The sequence below is a fragment of the Callospermophilus lateralis genome, chromosome 2, assembly GCF_048772815.1.
Source record: "Callospermophilus lateralis isolate mCalLat2 chromosome 2, mCalLat2.hap1, whole genome shotgun sequence".
Taxonomy (NCBI): Eukaryota; Metazoa; Chordata; class Mammalia; order Rodentia; family Sciuridae; genus Callospermophilus; species Callospermophilus lateralis.
In genome coordinates this window covers 146,598,953-146,618,343 of record NC_135306.1, presented here as the reverse complement: position 1 = coordinate 146,618,343, position 19,391 = coordinate 146,598,953, and the positions used below count along the sequence as shown (strand labels likewise).

The 19,391-nt window shown below is 34.7% G+C and overlaps 1 protein-coding gene, 1 non-coding gene and 1 pseudogene across 2 annotated transcripts in view; all 3 read right to left on the bottom strand.

The window, feature by feature from the left end:
* Rsf1 (remodeling and spacing factor 1) overlaps window positions 1–19,391 on the bottom strand; it is a 168,785-nt gene that overhangs the window by 7,546 nt on the left and 141,848 nt on the right. The window contains exons 8-12 of the mRNA XM_076846594.1: window positions 18,703–18,807; window positions 17,008–17,087; window positions 7,824–7,878; window positions 6,753–6,862; window positions 841–908 (exon numbers count right to left, since the gene is read on the bottom strand). Of these exons, the coding sequence (XP_076702709.1) occupies window positions 841–908; window positions 6,753–6,862; window positions 7,824–7,878; window positions 17,008–17,087; window positions 18,703–18,807 (418 nt within the window). The remainder of the gene's footprint in view (window positions 1–840; window positions 909–6,752; window positions 6,863–7,823; window positions 7,879–17,007; window positions 17,088–18,702; window positions 18,808–19,391) is intronic.
* Window positions 3,398–3,504, bottom strand: LOC143393164 (U6 spliceosomal RNA). The gene has a single exon (XR_013090484.1). It is a non-coding gene; the product is annotated as a U6 spliceosomal RNA (small nuclear RNA).
* On the bottom strand, window positions 14,443–15,497 carry LOC143392106 (protein ZNF365 pseudogene; annotated as a pseudogene).

The following is a 19,391-nucleotide window of genomic DNA, read 5'->3' as shown; positions in this document are numbered from 1 at the left end:
TCATCTCTAATCAATTCCAGAACATTTTCGTCACCCCATAAAGAAACCTCATACTTAATTAACAGTCATCTAGGAAACTCTTCTTGAAAGCTATCTTTTGGATAAGGCTTGAAGAAAGAGACCAATACATATTTAAAAACACTGTTTGTAGGACAGGAAAAAAAAAGTGGGCTAGGATATAAATAAAGCACACATTTCTAGAAAAGCTTCTTGACTTCTTGAATAGTTCCTTTACAAACAACGTATTTATTAATCCTTTCCAGAGTTTTCTTAATAATGAAATGGAAACCACAATGTTCTACATCAGAGCACCAGCAATTGGCTATATGGTACTTTCATAAAGTACCTTCAAATTCCTCTATATTAATGCCATCTTTTAAAGACTATGAAGTTAGTATGCTGATTTTAATAGATGGACCCAAGAATAAAATTTTTTTTAAATATCTTTTTTGTTGTTTATTTTTTTCGTTACAGATGGACACAATATCTTTATTTTGTTTATTTATTTTTATGTGGTGTTGAGGATTGAACCTAGTGCTTCACATGTATGAGGCAAGCGCTCTGTCACTGAGCTATAATAATCCTAGCCCAGGAGTAAAATTTTTGATGTACGGAGGAACATTAATATTTTGTGCTAGATCATAAAATAAAACAAAAATAATTAGTAAGATCTGAGTCTGTCCTCTGACACTGTCCATTTTGTATCTAAGACAGTTAAAATCATTAGTTATAGTGATGCACATTAAGGTGGGGACTAAAAATTATGTTCAGTGTCCTAATTTGGGCATTTGAATTAACTTGTTGGCAGTTATATGAAAAATTAAGAATGGTACAACATACCTCCTCCATCAGCCTCTTTGATATCATCTTCTATAGCTTCATCAATTGCTTCATCAAACTCATCAAATCTAAAACATAAAATGATCACATTACAGCCTGTCCTGGTGTTTTAAACTCTTAAAGATCATCTATACTAAATAATTAACTGTTTGTATCCCCCCACAAGCAGTAAAGTCCTACCTACCAAGGTGACAGTATTAGGAAGTGAGGCCCTCATGAACAGGATTAATGTTCTCATAAAACAGGGCAGAAAGACCCATCGCCTTTTCTAGCACGTGAGGCCACAGTGAGAAGATAGCCATATAAGAGGAAGCAGGTGTTCACCAGACATGCCAGACCTTCTCTAGAGTCTCCTTGCCTTTTTCTACCAGGTGAACACACAGCTAACAGGTAGCATTTATAAACCTAAAAGTAGGCCCTCACCAGACTCAAAATCTGCCAGTGCCTTGATCCTGGGCTTTCTATCTTCCAGAACTGTGAGATATAAATTTCTGTTGTTTACAAGCAGTTCAGGTATTTTGTATATTCCAGCACAATTGAACTATAACAGTATCAGAAAACAAAGAACTTTTTTTGCAATGCTGGGTAGATTAAACCCAGGGCCTCACATTGAAACAAATGTACCTCCACTGCACTAGATCCACAACCCATTAAAAAATATATATAAAAGGACCAGACGGTAGGTACACATTTTAGGTTTTTTAGAGTATACGGTTTTTATAACCATCAACTCTATCAATGAAACACAGAAGCGATTACAGACAGTATGCTACATAAATAAATATGGATGTGCTCCAATTAAACTTTATATATACTGGTTTTTATATGTATATAATATTTATGAAATTTTTTTGTTCTTTTTTAACCATTTACAAATACAAACATAATTTATAGGTCATAGGCTTACAAAAATCTAGCAGCAAGCTGGATTTGACTTATAGGCCCACCCCCAGTAAAACAAATCATATGTTAAGTAAATTGAACAAACTATTTCACACAAAATGTTAAATAGGCTTAATTATTATTATTATTGAATAGTAGATCATTATTATTGTTATTACTTAAGTTCCCGTACAGCTGATTAAAATTGTAGAACTAATTTAATGTACTTGTTCTTGAAGGGCTGTCCTCCGGTTTAAAGGAAAGGGCCAAGACTAAATGTTCCCTGAATTTCCTCCTTTCATGTTAAGGATCAGGTAACCAACAAGATGAAGTGACTTGTCCAAAACCATGATAAATATAGTAATTACTGGCTAGCCACATGAAGCTATTTCAATTAAATTTTAAAATTCTGTTCCTCATTAAGCTTATTTTAAGTACTCAACCATTACATATGGCTTACTGCTTGCCATACTGGACATGAAGGAAATATAACATTTCTATCATCACAGTAAATTCCAACAATAAGATCTATTGGAGAAGGTAAGGATTAAAGGCACCTAGTAGATTAATAACAATATCAAGACTAAAAGCTAAATATTTTGCCTCTGAATTGCAAATACATACACACAAAAATACCCAAAATTATTTCAAGGGATTCACAAGTTTCAAGTTAGCTTCTACAACAATATAATTTTTAATGTCTGTGTATTGTCTAATCATATAAATACATAATAATTATAGTTAAAAACAGTTTATTTCCTTTTTTTTTTTCCAGTTAGCATGCTCTGAAAAATATTACTGTAGCTATAGCTTGGTTTTTCCTTAAGATAAATTCTGAGAACTGGGAACAATGTTACACGCCTATAATCCTGGCAACTCAGGAGGCTGAGGCAGGAAGATCCTAAGTTCCAGGTCATCTTTGGCAATTTACTGAGACCCTGTCTTAAAATAGAAAATTAAAAACATCTGGGGATTTAGCTCAATGGTAAAGTGCCCTGGATACAATCACAGTAATACAAAAAGACAAATTTTAAGAAAGTAAAAAATCTACATATCCATCTATTGAGCTAATTAACAGATACAGATAAAGCTAGATGCAAAGTTAACCAAAATTAGTATTTGTCAAGGATATACAGAGGTTATAAAGTGGCATGACAATCTACTTTAAGTAACGTCTGCTTTCTTACTGAGAAACTTTTCTAAAGCCATCAGAAACTTCAGACATTTGTGATGATACCACTAAGAATGAAATATCTAATTCTTATCTGGAGGATCTAAGTCATTTTTAAAATTAATAAGCAGTCTTGCTCTACAACCCAGATGCAGGGTTTCAGATAATGGGTTTCTATGTATCTGCCTAAACTTCATTGATTCCAAGGCAACAGGATTCATGTAATCCATGTCTGAAACTGACCCTCTTTAGTGTCTTCCTTTACTCTCTAATTGCTTCTTTTAAACTTCATCTAACCGCCACCCTTCTTCAGAAGCCTATAACTATCTTTTCCCCTGTATGGTTAGAGACCCCTATGATGCCATTGTGAAATTTTGTTGGACCATACATTTCTTCCTGGTATTCTAACTAAGATAATGTAATTGGTGTTAATGGCACACGAATTGTTTTAATAACAACCATGAAGAGAATTTAAGTTATTTTCCTGTTCTAATTATTATTTTTTAAAATATGGAACACTTCATGAATTTGCATGTCCTCCTTGCACAAGAGCCGTGGTGATCTTCTCTGTATCATTTCAATTTTAGTTTATATGCTGCCAAAGCAAGCACTTCCTGTTCTAATTTTAAGTTGACTACTGTATGACCAAATATTTTTTTCACTTTATTGGTCATGTTGCAGAGTACTCATTTGGGTTCTTTCCCTCCCCCAAACACCCCACCCCAGTACTAGGGATGAAGCAGTCAGAATTTATTTACTACAGAGCTACATTCCCATCTTGTTAAAAATATATATATTTTTTAAAATTCTGAAATATGGTCTCACTAAGTTGCAAAAGCTGGTCTAAAAATTTCAATCCTCCTGTCTCAGCCTCCAAAGCCACTGGGATTATAGACATGCACTGCCACATACTGCTATTCCCTTGCCCATTCTGAATGTTAGTTTGTTCATCTTTTCTTACTGATTTGTAAAATTTTTGTGTATTAAAATTGTACCTTCTTTGGAACATGTTGTAATTCCCTTTTTTTGCAGTACTGCGGATTGAATCCAGGGCCTTGCACATGCTAGGCAAGTACTCTACCACTGAGCTACATTCCTGGCCCTGCAATTACTTCTATCAAACTGTACTTCCTTTTCAGCGTTTGCACATATATATATTTAAAGTTTTAGGTTTGTTTAGTTGTAGTTGGACACAATACCTTTATTTTATTTACTAATTTTTGGTGGTGGTGAGGACTGAACCCAGCCCTTTTTTTAAGTTTTGAGAAAGGAAAGCTGACATCACATCTCTACTATATTCCTTGCATTTTGTTAAATTCATAAACCACTCCTTTGAAAGTCTAACTCCATGTTTGTCTGTATGTGCAATTGTCTGAGATTGTCTTATTTTAAAAATATTTATGTAATCAAATTATCCTTTCCATTATTGTTTCTGCCTTTTATGGTATAATTTCAAAGCTGTTTTTACACTAGGGTGTAAGTAAGCCTTTTTAAAATTATTTTTAAGACCTAGGTAGGGTATGAAAAATGCATCACGTAGTACATTCTATGCTAAAACACATAGTTTACCATAAGGTCCTATATTGCCATTACATAACTTTAGAGCTGAAACGAACCAAGATAAGGCAACAAAGACCAAAGAGCAATGGAACACTTAAAGATATATGGTCATTAAATGCCAGAGTGAGGACTCTACTTTTAGTCTTCTGATCCTCAATCCAATGCTTCCTCTAGGTAATTTTGATGTGTCATACTCTTTGTTAGAAGCAATAAGAATCAGATAAACAATTATTATAGTAAGCAGTGATGAAATTCTAATAAAACAAATCTCTGCTTGATGTCCCAAAACACTGTTTGGTATTTCAGAGGCCACAGTGGCAGTGAGGCATAATGATGCATGCTTTTAATCCCAGCAACTCAGGAGGCTGAGGCAGGAGGACTGAAAGTTCAAAACCAGCCTCAGCAACTATACAACTTAGCAAGTCCTTGTCTCATAATGAAAAATAAAAGGGCTGAGAATATGGCTCAGTGGTTAAGTGCCCATGGGTTCAGTCTCTGATACCAAAAAGGGGGAGAAGAGAAAGAAAGGTATATAGCAACTTAAATATAATTTATCTATTATTTCAGTGAGGCAATGTGATTTAGTGGAAACAATATTAGAGAGCAAACAATCAAAAGATAGGATTCAGGGCTGGGGTTGTGGCTCAATGGTAGAGCACTTGCCTAATATGTGTGAGGCCCTGAGTTCAATTCTCAGTACCACATATAAATAAATAAAATAAATGCATTGTGTCCACCTACAACTATCTATCTATATCTATCTATATATTTATACATCTATATATTTTTTAATATACATTTTTTAAAGATACAGAAAAACAATGGAAAAACCTTTCTGGTATCTTTGGTAGCAAAAGATAAACCAGATTATATTATTTTTCTTCCCTTCTCTTTTTTGTTGTTTTGCTTCTGTTTTATTAGCAGGGATTAAACCCAGGGGTACTCAACCACTGAGCTACATCCTCAGCCTTCTTCTTTTTTTTTTTTTTAAATTTTGAGACAAGGCCTCACTAAGTTGCTGAGGCTGGCGTTGAACTTGCAATCCTCCTTCCTCAGCCACCCAAGTAGTTGAAGTTACAGGCAAGTGCCTCTGCACCTGGTTATATTAATAATAATAATATTAACTGTGTATTTATAACACTATGTGTAGGAGACACAAGAATGTGTAAAATAGAAAAGGATGCAAACAGTGTAATGAGGGAGAGAAAATTTTTAAATAATTTTAATCACACAAAATACAATTACAAATGTTTTCAAATAAAGAACTGGTTGCTACAAGGGGGATATTTGTTTTAAGAAAAGGTTAGTAAGGTAAAAATGGAGGGAAATAAGAGGCAGAATAAACAACGTGTAAAAAGGGACTAGAAGATGATACTGTAATGAATGCATAAGAGGTTAAGGAAAATGTTGATGGGATGGAGAATGAATGAAAGTTGAGATAAAACTATGCCAAGACTTCTAGATCTAAAGCTTTAATCTTCATCCCAAGAGCTATAAATATCCAATAAAGCATGTTAGGGAGAAGAGGAAGACATGAGTATATTTATGTTTGGAAAATATCACACTATATACTACAAAATTCTGTGACTCTAAAGATGGGAGGTAAGAAATAAATACATAGCCTTCAGTCTCCACAGGTCCAGCTCCTGTAGTTTCTACCAGTCACAGATCAAAATTATCTGGATAAAAAAATTGTGCCTATATTGAAATATATGGACTCTTTCCCCTGTAATCATTCCCTAAAGGATACAGTAAAACAATAACTTATATAGCATTTAACTTATATTCAGTATTTGGGTTTTTGATTGTTTTATGAGATGGGGTCTCTCTAACATTGCCCAGCTTGGTCCTAAATCTTGGGCTCACTTCAGCTTCCCCAGTAGCTGGGACTACAAGTGTGTGCTACCATGCCTGCTTGTATAAGCAATCTAGAGATGATTTAACATATATGGGAAGATGTGCACAGGTTACATACAAATACTATATTTTAAAAAATGGGACTGAGGATCTGTGGGTTAAGGTATCTTTAGAGGGTCCTGGAAAATTTCTTTTTTTTTCTTTTTTTTTACTATGGTGCTTGAAATGAAACAGAAATTCACACATGCTAGGCAACCGCTATACTGAGCTACATCGTTAGCCCAGGGTTCCTGAAATCAATACCCAGTGCATATACAATTGCTAATAATCATTGTGATAAAGAAAGCATATGCTTCTGGGTCATGTTATTATTATAATTACCAATATAATTATAAAAACATTTTATGCCCTTTTCCTACAACCAATTCCATATATTGCATACCTGTAACTTATACACTTCCGTGTTCTTGTTGACCTCCTTTCAAGCAAGTTTGCTTTTGATTTTTTTGAATCTTTTTTCTTTTCTTCTTGATCTTCAGAAAAATCTGGCTCCTTTCAAAAATATAAGAATACAGGTAAAACAGAACAAAGTTCCGTGGGATTAGCAGTGTTGTAATCTCCATCTAGGTGACACATGTGAAAGGTCTGAAAAAATCTGACATTATCCTGCCCAAAATGAATATAAACAGCAACATTAATTGTATAGGCATAAAAAGGAATACTAGTGGTGAAAGGATGAAAATCTTCTGTATGAAAATTCTTCTACCTTTTTGAGTTTATAATTGCCTGTTTTAAAACTATCAGGCTGAAGATTTTCCACTGGTACGGTCTTTTAACCAATTAAATTTGACACACAGAAAACACTCGATAGGTATGTATGCTGAATGAATAAAGTAAATGATTTAAAAGAAAGGGGTGATGCTGAAAGAAAATAACTTCACAGTCTGTGATTTAATTAATTAAGTCTGAATGAAACTGCTTATCAAATGAGTAAACGCTCTTCATTTCAAAAGAGAAACCATGTTCCATCTACTCAGCAAGAGATGCTCTTCTTCATTATACATTATTAAATACAAAATGATAAACCTTCAAAGAAACCAAATTGCATCAATATAAATTAAAGTGTTCAATAATGCTAAAAGGCAGGAAATTAAAAACCCAATCACCCGAACTATTCTTCAGTTACTTTACATAAATAACATGAAAATATATACAAAAATTATCTGATTTGGGTAAAAACAATGGAACATAAAACCCCAAGCAATGAACATCCAATTTAGCTTTGATAAATCACATTTTTGGGTTATCTGCACATATTTTTATTTCAATCACGATCATAGGTAATTTATTTAGGGTTTTAAATTTAATTTTTAGCAATATATATATAAATATTTATTTATATATATAATGTATATATTATATATTTAAAACTAGCCCCATTACAAAAATGAGTTAAATTTTAGAACAATTAAGACCATATCTCCTTTGAAAATACTGTAAGCAAAAAACTTACTTGTGGAGGAATGATGTTTTCAATACTGATACCCACGTACACCAAGCGTTCTTTCCTTTAAGTAAAAAACACAAAATAAGATTTGTGGAAAAAAACAATGAAAATATTGCTAATGCAGACAATAAAATTAGAATTTCATGATAAGTAGAGGCTATATCACAGACATGTTTATTATTAACACAACTTCCGAAAGGGATAAAAACTATACTTTTAGAACTGACTTATACTTGTTTTTTTGGTGTGAGGTGTTTTTTTTTTTCATTTATTCTAATTAGTTGTACATGACAGTAGAATGCATTTTGACACATCATACACAAATGGAGTATAACCTCTCATTCATCTGGTTGTATATGACGGAGTTCATATAATCATATATGCACATAGGGTAATAATGTCTGATTCATTCTATCATTCCTACACCTATGCCCCCTCTCCTCATTACACTCGCCTGTTTCATCCAAAATACCACAATTCTCTGCCCCCTTATTGTGAATTAGCATCTGTATATCAGATAAAACATCCAGCTTTTGGGTCTTTGGGATTGGCTTATTTTGCTTAGGATAATATTTTCCAGTTCCATCCATTTAATGACAAATGCCATAATTTCATTTTTCTTTGAGGGTAAATAATATTCCATGTGATACCACAGTTTCTTTATCCATTCATTTGTTGAAGGGCACCTAGTTTGGTTCCCTAGTTTAGATATTGTGAATTGAGCTGCTATAAACATTGATGTGGCTCTTCACTGTAGTATGCCGATTTTATGTAGAATTGACTTATTCTATTGAAATAAACCTTATAACTGAAATAGAAAAGGAAGCTTTGTCAAGAGTCCACTGTGACCGGATACCATTAAAAAAGAATTGTGTATAATAAAACCATATCAAGGTCCCAGTGAATGACACTAATACCACTCAATTCTTGCTATAGAAAAGAGAAAGCGCAATACAGACATAGGCTCTACATTCTGCAGTGCCACAATAGAAGATACCTTTGGAGCCATAATATGAGGATATGAAGCACTAATGACATCTCCACAGTTTTATTTCCAACAAATCTTTGTTGATTTTAATTCAACAAATATTACATTACAAACAGCTATATATAACAGGTGCATTCTCTGGTTCTCCCTAAAGTTAATCCAGTTCAATAAGGATAGCTGAATTCTGATATGCCAGGGTGTATTAGTGAACTAAAACAGTAACCATTCTTCCTCTCTTGTAATCTCTCTTCTGAAAGGAAGTTAATGTATCTGCTTGTCTGGGTCCTTTAGCTTTTATGCTCTAGAAACCCTTGACCCTGTTAATAGGAATCTCAGAGAGAGTTATGAAGCTATTAAATAAAAACTGGCATGTTATGAAAACAATAAAATGATTTTAATAAAAAGCCTGATAAAAATACAATTAAGTAATAACTAGGAAAGACAAGAACAGTACTAACTGGACTAAACAGGGAATACTTCATGACTTGAACTATCTCTGTTATTAAATATTTGTGACATATTACCAGTCCTTACAATAACCATGTTAATTGAAATACCAGTTCTCTCCTTTATGGGTCAAAATTTCTGCTTTAACTTGGCCCCGTCTCTCTGAAGAAAATTTATTTATTGATTGATATATTGATTTATTAATTTTGTGGTACTGGGAATTGAACCCTAGGTCTCACATATGCTAGACAAATACTGAGCTATATCCCCAGCCCAAGTTTTAAACTTTTATTTGAGCTGAGGACAAGCTAAGTTGCTCTGACTAGTTTCAAATTGTGATTCCTCCTGCCTCAGCCTCCCAAGTAGTTGGGATTATAGATTGGCAACACTTTTCCATGCCCTAAAAAAATATCTGTTCACACTCATTGTATTTGATCAAGATTTGTGTCAGGCTTGGGAATCCTTAGGTAAGTAACAGTTCCTGCAATCATTTTGTACTCTAAATCCAACAATTCTTTTATTTCAGTAGAACTCTATCCACTGTCCATTACTCTCTTTATGTCCTTACTTTCCTCTTGACCTGGCATACACTCCCTGTTCCATCATTAAAAATACTCCTTTGGGATCAAGAACTCAAAGCTAGCCTCAGCAAAAGTGAAGCGCTAGCAACTCCGTGAGACCCTGACTCTAAATAAAATATAAAATTGGGCTGGGGATGTGGCTCAGTGGTTGAGCGCCTCTGAGTTCAATCCCCGATACTACTCCCTCTTGCCAAATACTCCTTTGCATACACTTTCAAATTCCTTGTCTCTTTCTATCTTTCCCTTTTGTTATATTACATGGAAAATTCCAACCCTGATTAAATTCAACTCTCTGTTAGCAAACTACTTAGTAATAATACTCTGGAAACACAGAGATGTCTGAATTCCAAATAATACCAAGCTCTGGAAGAGACCATTATAAAATAGAGTGGATTTCACAGAGCATCACAACTCCATATCTCCGATAGTTGCAAGCTAGTCACTAAATATTCATTGACATGTCCCTCTTTTCCACTAGACTATAGAGCCCATTAAGGTAGAGATTACATTATACCCTTCATGGTGAATATACTGCATGGCATGAAGTAGATACCCAATAAATGAAATCCAACAATATTTTATAATTGAAGCAGCATATCCTATTGTATATAAGGCCTTTGTCAAAACATCTTTTGCATGTATAAATAGCATAAGCATTACAGACTTCCAAAAAATAAGCAGATATAATCTGAGTATCAGACAGAACTCTTAGTGGTTTATATTCTTGGCTTTTAGAAAGAAGACATTCTCTTCTAAGCCCTTAATGGGCGAGCTTCAGGATGTGGGAAAATTGTTCATTTCTAGAAGGACAGGAAGATTTCAGAAAGATTGAGACCGATAAATATAAGTTACTATTTAATTTGAAGAATTTTTAGATTTTTCTAAGTTAAAAAAAAAACAAAACAGAAGAAACTCTGCACATCAAAATATATCTAATAATTTTATGCAGAATTATTCTTCATTTTTGAAAATGTCCCTAGAAAATGTTATAAATATTTGAAAAACAAGTTGTTTATACAAATAACCCTTGGTTTCTAAATTCGAAGATATTTAGACAACTAAGTTTAAAAAGTTAAACACTATCTCTAAATCAGTTTTGGAGATTAACTTGCCTTTAAATGAAGTAGCATCCTCTATGACCTGGACAGCTCAAATTGAATTGTGAAAAAAAAAAAAAAAAAAACTAAAGTTAATGTTGTGGAGGCTGAAATTTATTAAATTTCACTTTGGATTATAGAATTAGCTAATTTAAGGCAAACTAAAATTTGAAAAGCAGACAATGAGTCAAAGGACATAAGTTTAAGAGGAAAAAAATTAAAGTACTAAGACCAATCAAAGGGCACTGTTTAGATATTCTCATCCTATATGAGTAAACAAATGGACACTGAGTCCTATAAATTAATCCTCTGAATGTATCTCCAACATGTCTACCTTACTATCCCCTAGTACAGGCCTCATAGGATCTCATAAACTCTCTCTGCAGCGCCCAAACTCTAATTCCAACTTCTGTTACCAGAGCATTTTTTTTCTTATTTAGTCAGAAATATACCTTTATTATCATATTTCATAATCTAAAAGCTTCTTTTAAAATTCTGATAACAGAATATTTCAACTTCTGCACAACTGACTGGCCCTGCAGAATACTGGAAAACAGTTTCTAAGCAACCTGAACTTTATAGATAAGAATCTGTAATTTAGTTTGGAAAGAAAGAAAAAACAGTTCAAATCAATATTTCTCCACTGTAAGACAAACAAAAAAATTCAATTTATTCTTCAGTTATACTTTGAACATGTTTTCCTAGAAACTTTGGTGACTTCTTCAAAAAAGCGACTGCCTCAAGTATAAGGTTAACTTCCCAGGGAGATAAGAAAGAGATCTTAAAATAGAACATAAAAGAGACATGGCACACAGCTTAAGCCTTGACATGTAAGTAGAATATCCTTCTGAATAAGCCATCTCCCATATTTCAATAGTAAATTATGTCTTGATGTAAGTATAACATACATAACACATTTCCTTGTATGGGGGTCAGACTTTACTCAAACTTAAAAGCAAAAATTTTAGCCAGGCGGAGTGGCACACTTCTGTAATACCAGCAGCTTACTTAGGAGGCTGAGGCAGGAGGATCAAAGGTATATATATATATTTAGTTTTAAGTGGACACAATATCTTTATTTTATCTTTATGTGGTGTTGAGGATCGAACCCAGTGCCTCGCACATGCCAGGCAAGTGTGCTACCACTTGAGACACATCCCCAGTCCTGGATCACAGGTTTAAAGCCAGTCTCAGCAACTTAGTGAGACCCTGTATCTAAATAAAAAATACAAAGGGTGTATCTAAATAAAAAATACAAAGGGGCTTAGGGATGTGGCTCAGTGATTAGGCGGCCCTGAGTTGAATCCTAGGTACAAAAAACATTTTTTAAATATGATAAACCTCAAATTATTTGTCTCATGTAATGTATATAGATTATGAAATTATGGTGCTTTCTGAAGCTTACTGAATGCCACTATCCAAGAGAGATGCCATGTCCTCTTAGCATGTTAAAGGAACATTAAAATTATTAGCTACTTTAAATGAAACAAAAATCTGGCTACAGCATTTTTTTTTTTAAGTTCTTGTCTTTGTATACACATTATGGGACAAAGAACATGCACTATAACTAGCAAGTCATTTTTTTGTATGGAAAGCTAAAGTGCAACCATGGTCCAAGCATCAATATTAGATAACTTTGGAGGAAATTAAGTGTCCAAATAAACAATACTACAATGTTTGCCTAAACAGTGATATTCACAGCAGTATTTTTTCCCCACTTAATAGCTACCTACATACCAGATGAATTGTCTACCCTATTAGCCAAAGGTCAAAGTGAACACTCAAAAAATCAACATTGCCATTTTTTCACAAGTTTAAAATACTTAAAATGAGGAGTAACAGTTTTCAGTTTATTGGCATTTTAAGTAACTGCTTTATTACTTACTCTTTTTTTTTTTTTTTTGGTGCTGGGGATTGAACCCAGGGCCTTGTACATGTGAGGCAAGCACTCTACCAACTAAGCTATATACACAGCCCCTATTACCTACTTTTAATATACTGCTAATCCAATGCTTACTGCAATAACAATCATAATTCTACTATTGTTAATTAGATTATAGTTTTAAAATAAGAGAATTCAATTTACAAACCTATATAGTTTTAAACCAATAGTTTTAATCACCTACCACAAACACACACTTTCTCTATGTAGATTTAAAAATAAATTATTAACATAGCTGACATATACATTTTGCATGTGCTTTATATATATGTGTATGTATTTGTGGACATAATTGCTCGTTTCCAGAACGATGTCAGCACTTGAAAACTCTGCACAAGACCTGATAGCATTGAAAAATTTATGGAAGAAAATTTTAAAGCAGGAGATTCTCAAAAATAAAATAGTTTTTTGTGGAAACAAAACTATTTTGGGAAGACAGTATTAGATTCTGGATCCTATATGCATTATTTAGTTCAGAAATTATGTTAGAATACACTGTACAGGAGAACCCCAGAAACTTGGTTAAAAGGTAAGAAAGTATCATTTTAGTCATCAAAGGGCAAAGCAGCAGGAGGCAAAAGGAGCCACTGGCTGGAAAACTTAAGCCAGCAAAAAGAAAGTCTTGCCCACAGTTAATAAAGAGCAAGCTGCTGATACTACCAGGGGAGGGGGTCTTAAGGCTGCAATGCTTCCAAGATGGTCCCAGTGCATTACATGTGCCATGTACTGTCATGCCAAGTGCTCAGAGGCTGCACCAATGATGGGTGCTGATCAAAAGAGTTTTACCACCCTCCAAAATGATACCACAGAAATAACTATTAGGACAGAGGCTGGCAGCATGGTCAAAGGGTGCAAATTACTCAGCTACAGAAGACTGCACAGATATGCCAAAAATTTGAATAAACATGCATCTATGGACATAAAAAACCTGAATCAAACTAACAAACTGAAAAGCAATCTGTCAAACGAAAACTGAAATCTGACTGAACAAGTCCCTTATGTAACCTAAAGAGTAAAATCTTGAGCAGTAGAAAACTCCAGGGAAACAGAAATCTTACTTTGTTGGCTTTCAAATTAATTGAGAAGGTTAGACACAAACAAAAAAATCTTTACTTCACTGCTATTAACAGAACTTTTCCATTCCTTGCCTCACATTTTAGAAGGCAGTGGGCACAGATGAAATTTCTTCTAGTGTTTGACATCTTATGAGGCCCCAGGCCTGAGCATTAATGACCAATGCACAAGGGGTCCAGGTGTCAGGACTACTGAAGACTGGGTCGATTATTTCAGCAGCTGGAGCTTTGTTTCACTAAAACTTTAAGATAAGATTGTTCCTTCTCAGTGTTTTTTTCTTTTTGTAATTTGTTTATTGCTTTTAAAAGGATGTTTTAATAAAATTTTGGCTGAGATTCCCCTTTGTTAAATTCTGGTTAATTTAGTTGCTTATGTGCATCACGATCTTTGCTTTTCCAATGTCTTACTGTGTGATGTGCCGAAAAGGACAGTATCACCGGTCCCTGAAACAACATTCCCCAAAGGCAAGAGATGATGGTCCTGAGCCACCCACCTTTCAGATGACGTTCACTATCATTGCTGGTTTTTTTTTTAAAGCCATTTGGGGCCTGATGTTGTCTTTCTGGCTAAGCCTCAGAAACTCCCCTTTCTTGGGCAGTCTACATGCTGGTCCTGTCGTCCTTGATGGAAATGGGTTTTGAGATCGGGGTGGCTACACACAGAATGTGGGTACCCTTGGGTTAGGCATTAGGATTTCTTATTTGAAGAGAGATCTGTAAGCATAAAGCTGATGTCACAGCTTTAGCCTGAGGACTGCTGGCTTTGGTAGTACTCTGATTTCCCACTAGTTCTACCCACTGCAACAGATTCTTAAGTAAAGTCCTAGAGCTGAGCTTTCCCTTGAACCTCCTTTTCAGCTGCTGCTGCTTCTTCCTTCCTAAGAAGCTCCTCCTCCGCTTCTGTCAGGCGATGCCTCAGTGCAGTGACCATGGCCACATCCACTTGTTTGTTCGGAGCCCTCTCCCATCTCTGAACTTTCTGCTTTTTTTTGAATCTGCTGCATGGACTTACAAAAGTTCAGCAGTTTTCTGGGCCAACTCTTTGGTGAGTTCATCGATTCTCTTTCTCTTTCTTTCTTTCTTGCTCTCTCCTATCCACAGCCTCAATGACTCAATTGAATTTTTCTCTGACATGTGCCTCAAAAGAGGCTTTTGTGTCTGAGGTGAGAAGTCCAGGACTCGACTGTGGCCCATCCAGTGAGTCTGCACCTATCCACAGCAGCACAGGTCTGCATGTTTGACACTGGCCTCCCTGCTACCACCTCAAACAGCTTTCAATCCTTCGAGTATTCATGTGAAATGCTGTATAAGTTAACATAGCTTGGTTTCTGCTTTATCAATTGCTGTGGCTCTTCAATTTTCCGTTTCAGGAGTTTGGAGGAAGTGAGTAGTAGTTCTATGGTAAGAAGTTGCATTTTGTCAGAAGTGGTATTTCTTCCTAACTGTGACTAAATTCCAGATGGGCCCTCAACGACAACAAACTTCTGAATATGGTATGGTCTCCACACCTTGGGTAGCAGAATGTCAGGCACACAACATTTTCAAAGGACATACGTGCTCTCTGTCTCTGGCTATGCAAAGCCCTACACCACCTCAGGACTCTGCCAGCAAGAAGGCCATTCTTACTCCAGAATGACTGACTCCAGATATTTCTTCTCAACTTTAGGCCTCTAGAACCATGAGCCCAAATAAATATTTTTTTTTTAAGTTAAAAATAAATAAATAAAAGCTGTAAATCAGGCTGACCTGGGGCCTACTCCCAAACCCTGTATACCCCACCAAAAGGACAAGCAGTGTCCAGGGTGGAGCATGGTGCAGGCCAGCCAGTGAGGCAGCGCATCCAGGGGCAGGAGGTAGGTCCTGGGCCCTGGCCTGCCACTCTGCTAGTGCTGTCCTACCAGAGCATTTTCTGAAATAAATAACCACATACCATCTTTGATGGTTCCCCCAGTGTCTATAAAGAATACTTCAAAGTCCCTACCCAGGAATGTAAGGCTGTTTGCAATTTGGACTTACTCTGCTTTAAGAGGTATATCTCCCCTACCATTCTCCTACCCTGACTTCTACTTTGTCTTTACTCATGTTTTGTACTCACGGCTTTGGAATACCTCTTCTTTACGTGTTCAACTATATAATGCCAATTTATCTTCCAAGGCTTTCCCTGATAACTCCAACTCCTAAGATTACTAAATTGCTCCTCCACAATGTTCTTATATTATTTTGAATATATCTTGATTTTTCTATTTTAGTGTATTTATACATTATTTATTTAATGATTCATACATCTGTATTTTCTGATATGATTTGAGTTCCATGTAAACAAGAGTTGTCTTACCTTTTCTCTTCAGTTCGGTACACAATAGGTGCAAATGAATTATATACCTACTGTTTTGATTCTAAACATTCTTTTAAATATTAGATCATGTTAAGTCTTACTTCCTCCAAGAAACTTTCTCTCACTGCTTTGGACCTCAGTGTAGTGGCATAATGAAAATGGAGTCATCTCTTTTATATTCAGTACATGGTTCAACCATTAAATGTTAATTATTTGGCATTGTTAATTAAGTGTTACTTGCCCACCCAAAGAGATGCACATGAGTAACTAAGTGATAGGGCAGTTCTTGTAATTTTCTTATGTTCACTATAATACTTGGGCTAATATTTATTCATGGTGGGTTCTGAGACATACTCTAGATAAGGGATTGGCAAACTTTTCTATGAAATGACAGACAACACGTGTCAAAGTTGGACAGTCATTAGATCTTTACTGTAATTTATAACTGCTTTTGTAGAGCAAAAGCGGATACAGACAAACTTTAGTTGTGGACAAAGAAATGTGAATGTCATTTAATTTTCATGTGTCATAAATATGATTTAATTTTTAATTTTTTCCCAACCATCTAAAAACATAAAAATTATTCTTGATAGGTAATACCAAAACAAGGAGCAGGACAGATTTGACCCACAGGTCACAGTTTGCCAATCTCTGCTCTAGATAGATGCATTCATCTATACTATAAGACAATTCAGTTGTCAAATAATTAATGCATTTATCTAAATACCTTCGTTCAGCACGCTCCTTCTTCTTTAAGGCAACATCCAAATCTTGCAACTGTTCCTCTAATTTTTCACATAACAGTTTCTGAAAGAGCAAAATATAAATATTTTTTTTCTTGGGATTGAATGCAGGGCCTTATGAATGCTAGGCAAGTACTTTACCACTGAGCTACAACCCCATCCTCTTAAAGAAAACAAAAAACAATTTATTTTTTAAAAATAACAAACTTCTGGGCTGAGGCTGTGGCTCAGTGATAAAGAGCTTGCCTAGCACGTGTGAAAAAGCACTGGGTTCAATTCTCAACACCTCATAAAAATAAAAATTAAAAAGATAACTAACTTGCCCAGACTGGACTCAAATTTATGAACTCCTGCCCCAACCACCTAAGCAGCTGGGATTACAGGCATGAGCTACCTTAACTGACTCTGTCATTTTTCACATTCCTTTTCTCCCAGTACTGAGGATTAAACCCAGGGCCTCACACATGCCAAGTAAGAGCTCTATCACTGAATTACATCCCTAGCCCAATAATTGCCACTTTTAACATCTTTCCACAATCATTTGCCATATCATGTTAAACGCATGGGTATTGTGTAATAAGAACTGATTAAAGGCCACATAGTTAAGGAATACTGAAGCTTTCCTTGTGTTTATTAAACAGGTGCTTCAGCATCCACTGAAATTAAGATAAGCGTAGTATTTTGATGTGAAGCTCAATCTAGCTTTGCCAAGAAAATACATTCTATGCCTACCCTGGTAAAAGTAACCAATATTTAAAATATCATTTGGTTCAAAACTATGTAAAACAATGATTATAATTAAAAGAAAAAGATCATAAGACATTTTTTTGGATATTATATATACAGTAAAATATAATAGTGCCAATAACAATTTTTTAAAAAAGAATTGGGAAAAAGGTGAAACAATGTTACATGGTTGCTAAGTCAAAACAGATCATGGAAAATGTAAATGATATAGCTACACTAAGCCAAAAAAGTCCACTTCACTGAGAAATGCACAAAGCCCATCATTTCAAAAGCAAGAGACTGGGTTTATAAGGCAAAATACCCAATTGGTACAGTGGCACAGAAATATCCTGTTCTTCAGTTAAAAAAAAAAAAATCACCAGAATCAAGGTCAAAGAAAAAGAAAATCTGTTTTTCCCAATTCTGATAATTTAATCTATAAAACTATTGACAAAAACAAGGTAGGCAGGAGTGGAAAACAAGGATGAAAGATAAGGAATAAATTATAGAAAGAAACTTATTTCCTCCCTAAATCTAAATTTGGTATTCTCTGTGATTGTAACAAATGTAAGAAAAAATAAATGATAAATTTATAAAAAATTGGTGGGCTTCTGAGAATGGCATTGGAAAAGAGTAAAAGAAAGACCTAAAAGATATTAATAAAAGGTAGGCATCTTGGGACTGGGGCTGTAGCTCAGTGGTAAAGTGCTTGCCTCGCATGTGTGAGGCACTGGGTTTGATCCTCAACACCACATAAAAATAAATAAAGATACTGTGTGTTCATCTACAACTAAATAAATATTTGGAAAAAAAAAGGTAGGCATCTAAATAAGAAGAAAATAACAAGTATAAATATCTCTGAAAATGGAAGATGTTCAGTGGCAGTTAAAAAATATCACTAATTTGAAACATAAAGCCAAGGGCTGGACATATGGAGATGGGCTGGGTCATACATGTTGGCAAGGGGGGCAGAACCATTCTCCATCAGGGATGATCATCAAAGGAGGGCGGAGGCAGGCCGTGTGGTATCCACTGTCACAAGAATCACATAGAAGAATCTGAAATAAACCATATTAATGTCAACCTAACTGACTAAATTCAATGACTCTTAAGATAATGACAATTCAATATTTATTAGTACTTATTACAAAGTGCTCTTTATTTGCATAAATCTAATGAATAAAAAATCTTATAATTAGTAGGAGTCTGGAAATTGGGTATCTGACAATTAGGGATGATGCCACTTTTTAAAAAAACTTAAAACAACACCTCCCCCGAAACACTAAAAAAAAAAAAAAAAAAGGTAAAGTACAAAATTTAGTGAAAAATAACAAGTCCTTTCTGAACTAGAGTTACAATCATTTTAAAGTGATTTATCATTGCATAAGGGCAATGATAACATTCCTTATAACAAAGTTTTAAAGCTCAAGTATCATAAACTACTGTTAAAACATATAGAACGAAAGATTTCCATTTTAAATGCATCTTAATTACATATACGCAACAAACTCATGGTTTCTTTTTTCATGTAAATTCAAATAAGCAAAGGACAGGAATATTTAGATCCATCATGTTTAAATACAAAGGCTAATAATAATTAGTCCTACAACTGATATTTTTTTGCTTTTTAAATATAGATGAT